General features: G+C 42.7%; 1 protein-coding gene across 1 annotated transcript in view; it reads left to right on the plus strand.

The window, feature by feature from the left end:
• The window catches only part of brinp1 (bone morphogenetic protein/retinoic acid inducible neural-specific 1), a 140,673-nt gene extending 133,022 nt beyond the window's left edge, over nt 1-7,651 (plus strand). The window contains exon 8 of the mRNA XM_034205115.1: nt 3,106-7,651. Within this exon, the coding sequence (XP_034061006.1) occupies nt 3,106-4,246 (1,141 nt within the window). The 3' untranslated portion in view covers nt 4,247-7,651. The remainder of the gene's footprint in view (nt 1-3,105) is intronic.
• Nucleotides 7,652-12,178: the final 4,527 nt, after the last annotated feature.

The raw sequence follows: 12,178 nt of genomic DNA on the forward strand, positions 1-12,178 counted from the left end.
GGCCTGTTTGATGCATTATTACAAACCTAAAGTGTGCTTGAATTCATTCAAACAAAACAGTATCCATTGGGATGTATTTTCATTCAAATTTCTATGGCAAATCTTTACAAAGCTATTGCTGTAGAAACAAATAAGAGATAAATTAGACTAGCCACATGATGCTCTCAAATAGCTTATTGAGGGAGGCATATCTTTCAGTAATTCAAACAGGATATTTTAACAGTTATTGCAAATAAATTCAAATGAGGGAACTTTATGAATGTCCCTTTGTCTAATGCAATAATACATAGCCAGTACAATATAATAGGATAAGTTTTACATTAAAGCCAACATAATCAATGTGTTTTGTATGCAAATTGTAATGATCATTTTGAAAAGTCTTGTATATCTGGCATTATTAGATGTCTAATGTTTCACAATCATTTTAACTGTTGAAAAATAAATCTGTTATCTTAAATACCATCTCTTAAATTAGGATCCAATTACCTATACAGTACAAAGACATACAGTGGGCATTAGCTTCCTATCCTGTCGAGCTTAACGTTTTTCTTTAGAATAAACACATGTTATGTCAACAGGATAATTTTTGTGGCCAATAAAATAGCATGTATTGCGAATTGCTTTATGTGCCATTTATAGCTTTGTTGAATTACCTTTATGAATATAATAGCATAAATAGTTTATGTAAAATGTATACAAGTCGAAAAACAGTCAATGTTAGTGTTTGAAAGTGTTCAGTTCCCGTACGACTCTGTGGCAGAAGCTGTTTTTGAATCTGTGTGTCCATGATTTGATGGAGCTGAAGCATCTTCCAGAGGGAAGCAGATTAAAAAGATGGTGCGCAGGGTGGGCTGGCTCTTTCAGTATGTTGGCTGCTCTACTAAGGCAGAATAGGCTGAATAAGTCCTCCAATGAGGTCAGTGATACAGTACGCCAGCACACTCTCGATGGGGCAGCAGTGGAAGGTTACCAGCAGTCTCTCCTGGTTTGCTCAAATCCTCAGGAAGCGGAGTCCCTGCTGTGCCTCCTTTACTGTAATGGTGTTGGTAGACCAAGAGCGATTTTACCAATGTGCAAAGCAAAGAACCTGAAAGCAGAAATGATTTCCATACTGCCCTTGTTGATGTGTAGTGTTTATCTTGAAGTCTATGATAAGTTGTTTCGTTTTTGAAGGGTTCACAACAAGTGTGTTCTCCAGATACAGCGCTGTTGGTCTTTGAACTTCATTCCTTTAGTCTGTGTCACTTTTTCCTGTGATGAGTTCCACCACAGTGATTTTGACTTTGAAATGTGTCATTAAGCAGAATACATGAAAAAAAAAAAAAAAGGTTTTAAAATGCCAATAAAAGCTGTTAGAGACAGACTAGGACTAGACAAGTTAATCTTTAAATGCAGAACTTTCTATTTGTCGATTTTAATTTGCATTACCCTCATTCACGTTTTCGTGCACACTTTGGTGTCTTTGGGTGTTTTTACTTGTGAATGACATTTTTTTTCCAACATCCTGCACATATGAAGCTCACCTCTGATAATACATGTTGAATGAATCTTAAAGAGGCTAGTTTCCTATGTGTCAGTTATGTAAACTGTACCCATAAACTGGCAGTGCTTCAGTAGGTGGACTAGCTCATATAAACATACAATTTAATAAACCAGAGTACCTAGAACCTGGAGACAGAAAGATGTGAAGCCTAGTTAGCTGACCCTGCTGTGCCTGTTCTGCTTCCATCAGAGCTAATCAAAATAAAACTGTGAGACTGGAGCCCTTCACAATAAATTATAATCACAGTAATGAGGGTAATAGATTTTGCTAGATAAATAACATCTGTTACCATCAGATTGTGTCACAAAAAAACAGTAAAACCAGTATATTAGTACATCTCTGCTAGGTAGCTACTTTTGTATTCATAGTGGAGTGGACAGCAAACACACGCTGGAGGGAACCAACATGATACACTCATCTCTCTAAAGACACTCCAGGCAACACTGCAATACGACAGAGAGGAAATGGAAAGTGATATAAAAATCACAAATACATTGCCTGCACCAGGATATTAAGACACCTCATCTCTAGGGGAAGAGGCAAATCCAGACATGAGAACACTAGTGCACATAAGCAAACACTGTCAAGAAATAACTTCTCCACACAAGGTACATTTCACATCTCCAATGGGATAAACACACAGGAAACCAGTCAGTGACATGATCCGATGGGTTACAGTTTGTAAAGAAAATATGTCTTGACATTATATATGTTTTATGTGGGGCAGAATTAAGGACATGTTTGCTTTTGAGTAAGCTTGTTGAAAGTTGATGTTTTCATTTCCTTAATGTTCATCCTCACTTCATGCCATCCTCAATTTGAGCCAAAGTTAGTGGAATCAAGCAATGTGCTTCTATTATCCTCTATAGGTGATTTGTTCCGGGCTCATTTTGGGTTAAGCTTGGGGGGTTTCTGACTTGCCGAGAATGCAATGCCATCCATCATAGTTAAGCCTTGGCTTCATTAACATGTCAAGTTAACCTTGACCAGACCTCGTCTCTGAAAAATCAAGATTCAGAATTCACCTCCTACAGTCTGAAAAGAAGTTCCATTGCTGTCAAGATGACAGGGAAAGATGCCTGAAGGGAAAATAAGAGACAAGATAAGAATAGCAAGTAATGCCTTCCACCTGAGGGAAATAACGCAACTCCTCCCCCTTGAAGGGAATAAATGATCCTATTCCCATACTATCCTGACTCAATAGTGTTCATGTATACATTGCTGCCAAACATTTAATAAGCATATCATTGAGTTTTGGATTTGCCACTGTATCTTGTATACCTTCTAACTATTGGCATCCATTGATTTCAGTAAAGTTATGTGAACTGACTACATAGTACAAGCTTAAGTAAGGCATCCAAATTAACTTAATTTGGGGTTTTATTTGTAATGCTTCCAAGTGCATTACCAAACTATTGAAACTAATTTAACACAAGCTTTATTTGTTGATAATAAAAATGAACATAAGTGAATGAAAGGTCTTCTTTATATGGTAACTCTTAAAGCTCTCAAATGTGACCTTTAACGATTATCTCCATATTTTGTTTCTCCTTTCTCTCTAGATCCGTGATGCAGTGGTTGAACAGGGTTCAGTCTTTCCTCTACTGTAATGAGAACGGGTTCTGGGGGACCTTCCTGGAGAGCCAAAGGACATGCGTGTGCCACACAGGTGTTACCTTATGCCAACGACCCATCCCATGCGTCATAGGTGGCAACAACAGCTGCGCCATGTGCAGCCTGGCCAACATCTCACAATGTGGCTCCTGCAACAAAGGCTATAAGTTGTACCGTGGCCGCTGTGAGCCCCAGAACGTGGATTCAGAACGTAGCGAGCAGTTCATCAGCTTTGAAACTGATCTGGACTTTCAGGACCTGGAACTCAAATACCTGTTGCAGAAAATGGATTCCCGACTCTACATTCACACGACTTTCATCAGCAATGAGATCCGACTAGAAACCTTCTTTGACCCAAGATGGCGTAAGCGCATGTCCCTGACCCTGAAGAGTAACAAAAACCGGATGGACTACCTCCACATGATTATCGGTCTGTCGATGAAGATCTGCCAGATGAGAAATAGCAGCATTGACCCCATGTTCTTTGTTTATGTCAACCCCTTCAGTGGTAGCCACTCAGAAGGCTGGAGCATGCCCTTTGGGGAACATGGATACCCACGCTGGGAAAAGGTACGACTACAAAACTCGCAGTGCTTCAACTGGACTCTCCTGCTGGGCAACCGGTGGAAGACCTTCTTTGAGACGGTGCACATCTACCTGCGTAGCCGCGCTAAGATCCCAACTGGCTTACGCAATGACACGGGACAGGGTCCAGTGGATCTTGGAGATCCTAACAAGCGTCAGATCTACATCAAAATATCTGATATCCAAGTGTTTGGCTACAGCCTACGCTTTAATGCCGACCTGCTCCGTAGTGCTGTGCAGCAGGTTAACCAGTCGTACACACAGGGAAATCAGTTCTACTCCTCCTCATCGGTCATGCTCCTGTTGCTGGACATAAGGGATCGGATTAACCGCCTTGCCCCTCCATCTGCTCCTGGCAAACCCCAGCTGGACCTCTTCTCCTGTATGCTCAAGCATAGGCTGAAGCTCAACAACAGCGAGATGATTCGAGTGAACCATGCCTTGGACATGTACAGCACAGAGATACTAAAACAATCAGATCATCTGACTGCTAAACTCTGCTGAACATAGTAACATTCACAGAAGGACAGCAACATGAAACACCCAACAAATGAACTAGGCGGGGATATTAATCTTAATTTTCTTTTTCTCTTTTTTCATTTTTGGACCTTTTCTGCCTTTTGATGTAATATTAACTTTGTAAGCATAATTCTTAAAGAGATAAAGGAAAAAGGCACTGATGAAAAGCATTTCAGATTAAGATAAAGAAGATTAATGGAACCACTATAAAGACTGTATCATATTTGTCCCAGCATGTCTGTCATTCCCTAAAAAGATCTAAAAAAAAAAGAAGAAAAAAAAGAAATATTAAATCTATGTACTGGTGAAAAAGAGGCCTTGATTTTACTCCGAGGGATCAAAGGTTTTATCTGAAACTGCCATTCTTTACTGACAAAAACATTTTTAAAGGAATAACAATGGAACACAAGGGCAGACCAGATATCCTTTTATTTCAGCTAATGTGCAAAGTATTTCAGACATTACAGAGAGTTTAATATTAAAAAATGTTTATACATGGTAAGGATTAAATAGCCCTAGTGACTAAGTAGTCAACACATTACTTATAGACTTTATTACATTTCAAACCCACAGCAAATCTGCATTGTGAGTTATGAGGCACTCTGTCATTGCTCTGATACGTAAGGCACACAGCAGGGCAGTAATGGATAGTCATGTCAAATAACAAAAGCCAGCTGTTTATATATACATATATATGTGGATGAATGTATGTTTGCGTGCGCGTGTGCAAATGTGCGTATACCTTATTTTGGCTTGATGCTTATTGCTGTTCGTTAATTGAATGTGTCATTTGAGATTGACTCCAGTCTAAGCAAAATCTTGCATTTGGAGCGCTTCTTCCCGTGTTTGAAATTCAAGCTGTGTTTTTCACAAGGCAGTACCTCCTGGTGCGTGAGTGCAATATTGTGGTCTGAAGATTTAACAATCAATGCTATTTTGTACAGCTTTGCAAAATGTACATGTTGTGACTGCTGATTCGTGGAGCTTTTCCGCACCAAGAGCAAAATGTAAACATTCATCATTCAGGCACATTTGCAAGACGACCTAAAGCCATACACTTCCCTGAGGTAGACATTAAGTCCATCCCCGTTCTCAAAAGAACATACATTTAAGGAAATGTTTGGTTTGTATGTTTTTATTTTATCAGTTTGTAGACAAGAGCACAGCAAAAGGGAGATGACAGGAGGAAGCATATTATGTTGAATAAGGGTCATGTTGTAAAGCCATTGAATTGCTCTGTTGTGCCACAGGAAGAAGAAAAAGAAAAAAAAGAAATTGTTAAATTAAATCTTAAAATACCTTTTTGGCAGTGTTTCATCTGTAAGCGTTTAATGACCTCGTGTACACATTTCAGATGTTTTTGTTTTGCATGTTGCGGGAAACATCAACAGAGCTCTGACTGTGTTTAACATTCAATCGTCAAATTGAAATATGAAACACTACCGATGTAATGTTTGGTCACATGTTATTTGGGTAATCCGATGCTGAATCATATTGCTTATGACTTTGTGTAAGTCCAATCCGTTAACCTGCTATTAACAACAACAAAGGCAAGGTCACTCGTGTCATAAAACCTTGCTGTCCTGGTCATTGATGGGTTCAACTTAAAAATAAAAAAGCAGACATTAAGTCGCTGCTGTCATGGCTCTCAAACATCTCCAGGTTTAAAAGCTGCCAGACAAGTTGCAAGACTAACATCTAAAAATGCATACTGTTATATTACAAATTATTTTATTGTTTATTTTGTATGTCTGTTAGTCAATGGATGTAGCTTTAGTTTGGTTGCTTTGGTACTTTTGTTGTGTTTCATTTTGTGTTCTTTAAAATACCCATTTTAATTTTACATTGTGATGAGACTAGTCTTGTGTGGTTAGCTGTAAGCAGAGGCATTTTACAATACTGGAAACATCCATGATAGGTAGCTTTGTCAGCTGAAGACTTTACTGCATCGACAACTGTTATAGTTGCCTGTAAATGTGCATTTCTGTCATGATGTAAGTAACAGAACCATGTATTTCTGTGTGTGGCCATGATGATCCTTATGTTTTAATTGACTGTTTTCAGTCTTTTTGTGAAGCATTTTTAACTCTTGAGATGTGCTTTATAAATAACAGTTTAGTCACTTATTAAGTCACTACAAATGTAATACATTTCAGGAGATTCAGTAGTCAGCAAAATCATTTTTCTATATCCAATATAGTGGTTATTGCAAATGTGGTGGCCAGGTCAGGTTCAAATGAATCTCACAGTACAATACTTTAATCAATCAGATAAGAAACAGCAGGAGCAGAGAGGGCATTGGACCGGTTTAACCTCCAGTTTAATAAACTGTATCGTGATCAGTATGTCCGCCTGGGTGTGGATGGTAACTGCAAGCTGTCTCAAAGCTGCTTGGTATTTTAGTTTATCAAGCCCAGCTTATTAGCATGCTGATGTTAACATGATAGACTTTACACTTTCTCAAATATGTTAGCATCTATAGCATTGCCAATGTAACATTTGCATGCTAACGGTACCTCCTTGTGGATTCATTTAAGCGAACGTACTGTGGAGTTGATTTAAACATACTGAAGCTAAGCCTAACAAGCCTGCAGTCAATAGGGATGCAGTAAATAGTGGACTTTATTTTTCAGCACTAACATTGGACCATCCAAATGAGTTGTTAGTTATTATTATGATTATTATAAGTGCCTGTTATCTATCCCTTTAACACATTTAGAGCTGGAGGAACCTTTTAGATGTAACACAGACAAATGACACTGAATTAGCTTAAGGATTTGAGACCGTAAATGTTGATCTAATATACACTTTCCATATCCTCTTGAGAACTTCGCCTTCAAGGAAGTTTGTGCATGTGGGGAAATCAGCCACCAGACCAGTCAAGGATGACTTTTATAAGTTATGGTTGATTTTGTCTTTGTCCCCTGTTGTACAATATATCTGTAAATATGAACTCTGTTACAGTAACAACCCTCTGCTACAGTAACAATATAATAAAATATAAGAGTAAATAAAAGGAATATAAAGACTACTTAAAAAAAAAACTCTATTTGAGTACATCAGCACAAAGTACAGGGCCCCCATGTCTTCTGTATCTAATTAGATTCATGACAATGTACGACTGTTTTATATTGTCAAAGCATACTGTACATAAATATTTAGTTTTGAGCCACTGCAAAGTCCATGAAACAAGCACATTTACTCGTATGGCGTTATGCTACCACAGTGTTGCTTACATGTGTCCATGGATATGTCTGAAGATGTTTACAACTAATACCTTGCTGATGTACTTTTTTGCTGTTCTGTTGAGATCACTATATCAGCTTATTTCAAATGAATGTTTCATATAATAATCTATTTCTCATTAAAAGGCTATATTTAATAAGAAGAGCAAGGCTTGTTTGTACCATTTTATATTCTAGAAACTATTATTCTGCACACAAATACGCTACACCAAATCCTATGAGCCAGCTAATTTTAGTCTAGTGGTTTGGTCAAAGCATGCCAAAATACTTTATCTTAACTCTATAGAAGATTCTCCCCATGAATGTTATCCTGTCTCTGAAGTTTGCTGATAACAAATATGTCCTTCCTTGGCCCAGCCAAGTGTTTGGGCTCAAGGATTCACATCCTGTAAGGCAGTGGCATTCATCACCAACGGATTCAGTATTTATTTTCCCATCATGCAGACCTAACAGTTCTGCCCACCTACCCATCCACTCAATCAAGCCCTGCTTTTGTCTGTGCTGCACTTCAATGACTAAAAGGTATGCTGGTACAAGCATCAGAGCAGGACTGTTCTAAGTCCTTGATGTGTGTACAATACAACGGCCATGATGACGTGTGGGGAGGATATGTAAGCCGCTACATGAATGGTTTGCAAAAAAGAATTGCGGTCAGGGGGAATTAAGAGTACTGATCTAATGGGGCTATTTTATTTTGGTCGCCATTTATAAGAAAATCTACTTACTTTAACATAAGAAATGCTTACAAAGTGTTCAATGGATCATGAGATCTTTTAATTTTGCAAAGAGACATCCTCACTCTTCAGTGAGGAGACGCTATCGATTGTAACCCTGATTGAACACTGAGGATTTAACACAGGGTGGGTCAGGTGGGTCAGATCTTCTCTAAATGCAAGTTTGGTTAAAGTAGCAGTGCCCCCTACTGCACACATTTCCAATGATAAGTGCAATTGTACTGACAATTATTCCTATAAATCATTGCTCTGTTGTTTGTGATAAACAGGGAAGTGGAATTATTTGTATCTGCTTTACATAAAAGGCTGTATTTAGCATTCAATATTACCATTGTAGATTATCACAATGTGCTGCTTTAAGAGCAGTTTATAACAAAACAATGTCATCTTTATACAGAGATGATATTAAAGATGACAAATTATCATATTATCTGCCATCATTGCTGTCCGTCACCCATTGGTTTGTGGACTATCGTTTGGAAGCTGCCATCTTGTTTTTTGAAACCTGCAGAGGTCAGAGAGGGAAGAGCAAGTATGGAGGCTACAAAAGAGACTTCTTTGTGACGATTGAACCATGATGAAGTAAAAACACACTCTGAAAGGGTTAATGTTCACAAACATGTACATCTACACTGCAACAAGTGTATGCATTTTAATACATTTATCATTTATTTACAAATTAGATATGATATTCCTAAAGGGGAAAACATTGTTATATGGCTGATGAAAATGAATGATTAGTTCCCCAGAGATACTTTATTTTCAAAGAAAAATGGTTCTGTCGTTCCAGGCTATCCTTGAACTAAAAGCATAGGTTTTTCAAAAAGGAAAGAGGGAAAGCTTTTAGGATAATTCGATTGAAATGCAATAGAGTTCAGCAACGGTGCCAAACCAAGGACATTTCAATAGGATGCTCCAAATAAATGTACCATATACATTTACAAGACTGTGTGTAGCTTTGCACTTGGGACACTCAACAACCAAGTTCTCATTCATAACAATCCGTTCGATGTCTCACTATGGGATGTGCCTCATCGCGGAGCAAACAGAAGCATCAATCTCATTACGCCAATCCTGATTGGCTGGTGATCTTGACGTCAGCATCAGGGAATTCACCCCCTATAAGTAGCTTGCGCCACGACGCATGCACCATTCAAACACCTCTTCTCGCTTCAGAGCACATCTCTATAGTAGCCGGACATGCTTAACGGTCCACAGACTGAACCCAAATATAGCCATTTCGGTTGACGGGCGCTCGCCGGCTACTCCTTCTGCTTCGCAAGAAGACGGTAATACTAACGCCAGTTAGTATTAAAATCGACCTCGCCGTTCTTTCCCCGGAAAGTAAGGTAAGGTTTTGATTTTTCTCAAGCTAGCTACGCACCTGTTGCTAGCTAGCTTCCCCTTACTACCGACACCACGGTAGCGAGGACGCTTTTCTTTTTCTCTCTCACGGAGGAGAAAAGGATTAGAAGTATATTGATACACCAGTCAATATTCTTTGAGAACAAAGGACCCACACCGTCCCTTTTTCTCCGGATTAAGGACGGGTTGGTAAACACTTTTTCTCTCAACGACGTACCTGTTACGAGCGGGTCCTCTCCACGCCACGAGGCGAACAAGATGGACGCCTCTCCCCCTCACACCAGAGGAGTCAGGGACTCGGAGGCTCGGTCATGCGGCTGCGGGTTGAAGATAGCAGGCACAGACTCATACCAGGTCTGCTCGTCCTGCCTCGGGCTGGAACACGCCCAGGAGGCTATCGACAACCCCGGCTCGTGCGGGCATTGTGCCCTTTTCACCCGAAAGAGCCTCCACCGACGGCTAGCACACCAAGCTAGCTTGTTGGAACAGGACTCCCTCATGTCCACTGATTCGCCGTTTGGCAATCAAGACACGGGGGCGTCCGCCGCAGAGACTGAGCCCCTCACTGTGTCGGTCTGGGGCTCACTAACAGTGGCAGCTGCGGAACCGGGATCCCACGCCGTTCAGGCCGGGACCCGGTGGCGGCAAGAGACGCGGGAACGGAGCCCCACGCCTCACCAGGCGGGAGCTCCCGGCGAGACCTCACCATGGTCTCGCCCGCAGAGGCTCGGCCTGCTCCGCATACCGCCGATGGAACTGCTGGTGGCAGCCCACCTCCTACCGAGGATGGGCCCGTCACCAAGCAGGAACCCCACGCTGCCAGCGAAGGTGGACCGTTTCCAGTCGACCATGACTGAACGGTCCTACAGAGCCGCAGCGTTGTCCGCCAGGGCTCTGAACGTTTCCTCACTGCTAACCGCATACCAAGCGGAGCTCTGTGAGGATATGTTGAGTAATCCTGGACCGGCCGTTCTGGATGAGTTGGCCGCGGTCACAGACATTTGTCTCCGTGTCCAACGCTGCGCCGTCCAGGCCACGGGCAAAACAATGGGGATCATGGTGGTGCAGGAAAGAGCTAGATGGCTCAACCTCACCAACCTCCCAGACCGGGAAAAGGAGGATGTGATTGACATGCCCATCGTTCCCGAGGGGATTTTCGGCTCCGCTCTTGCCTCCATGCAGAGGAGATGCGAGTCGAAAAAGAAGGAGGACGAGGCCCTCCACCTCTGCCTCCCTCGAAGGGCCCAGCCGCTGCCTTCGCAGCGGCAGCCCTTCGCAGCGGCAGCCCTTCGTCCAAGCTGCTCCGAACCCTGCTCGGTTCAAAATACCGAAAACGCAGAGGTCGCAGTCCGCCCCGAGTCCCCAGCCCAGGCAGGGGACGAGGGCGAGCTGGCCTAGAAAATCTCCGGTTCCGGCTGCAGCCCAGGCGCAGCCAACCCAGAATTTCGGCCAGCAGTCGAGGAAGAAGAAGCGAGCGGCGTGACAGCCCCTCCTTCTCCCCTCTGTGACAGAGCTGGAAGTACGGTTCCCCAGCTCTAAATGTGTTCCCGCCGCCTCGAGAGATGCCTCAACACCATCCTCAAGTCCGCGTAAACACATGTCACACACTTATTGATTTTTCTGTCATAAAACATTTTCCGCTGACGCATCCAGGCTTCGAGCCAAGGGCGCAGCTCAAAAATGAAAAGAAAAACAATAAAAACAATAAACAGTCCGTCAACTGTTCCCCTTTTGAGAGCAGCTACGGCCTCTCTCAAAGGGCGGACAATTGACGGGTCTGTGAAGGCACCACCGTCACGCGCATGCGCAGTGCCGGCTGGGGCTGTAAAGGCACCACCGTCACGCGCATGCGCAATGCCGGCTGGGGTCGTGAAGAAAAGCCCGCCCCGAGTCCCCAGCCCAGGCTGGAGACGAGGGCGAGCTGGCCTAGAAAATCTCCGGTTCCGGCTGCAGCTCAGGCGCAGCCAACCCAGAATTTCGGCCAGCAGTCGAGGAAGAAGAAGCGAGCGGCCTGACAGCCCCTCCTTCTCCCCTCCGTGACAGAGCTGGAAGTCCACGGTTCCCCAGCTCTAAATGTGTTCCCGCCGCCTCGAGAGATGCCTTAACACCATCCTCAAGTCCGCACAAACACATGTCACAAATTTGTTGATTTTTCTGTCATAAAACATTTGCCGCTGACGCATCCAGGCTTCAGGCCGAGGGCGCAGCTCAAAAAAATGATAAGAAAAACAATAAAACCAATAAACAGCCCGTTAACTGTTCCCCTTCTGAGAGCAGCTGTGAAGGCACCACCGTCACGCGCATGCGCAGTGCCGGCTGGGGCTTTAAAGGCACCACCGCCACGCGCATGCGCAGTGCCGGCTGGGGTTGTGAAGGCACCACCGTCATGCGCATGCGCAGTGTCGGTGGGGATTGTCGAAAAGGGGCACCACTGTGTTCAGACACCTGAGGGCCCCATAACACAACAAATAGAGACTCAGAGGGGAAGAGACGTGACATCTCCACTGGCTCTAAGGAGCATGCAGTGGAAGATGCTCACATCATCTGCTTGGGTTTTCAAGACAGTAACACGG

The sequence above is a fragment of the Gymnodraco acuticeps genome, unplaced genomic scaffold (assembly GCF_902827175.1).
Source record: "Gymnodraco acuticeps unplaced genomic scaffold, fGymAcu1.1, whole genome shotgun sequence".
NCBI lineage: Eukaryota > Metazoa > Chordata > Actinopteri > Perciformes > Bathydraconidae > Gymnodraco > Gymnodraco acuticeps.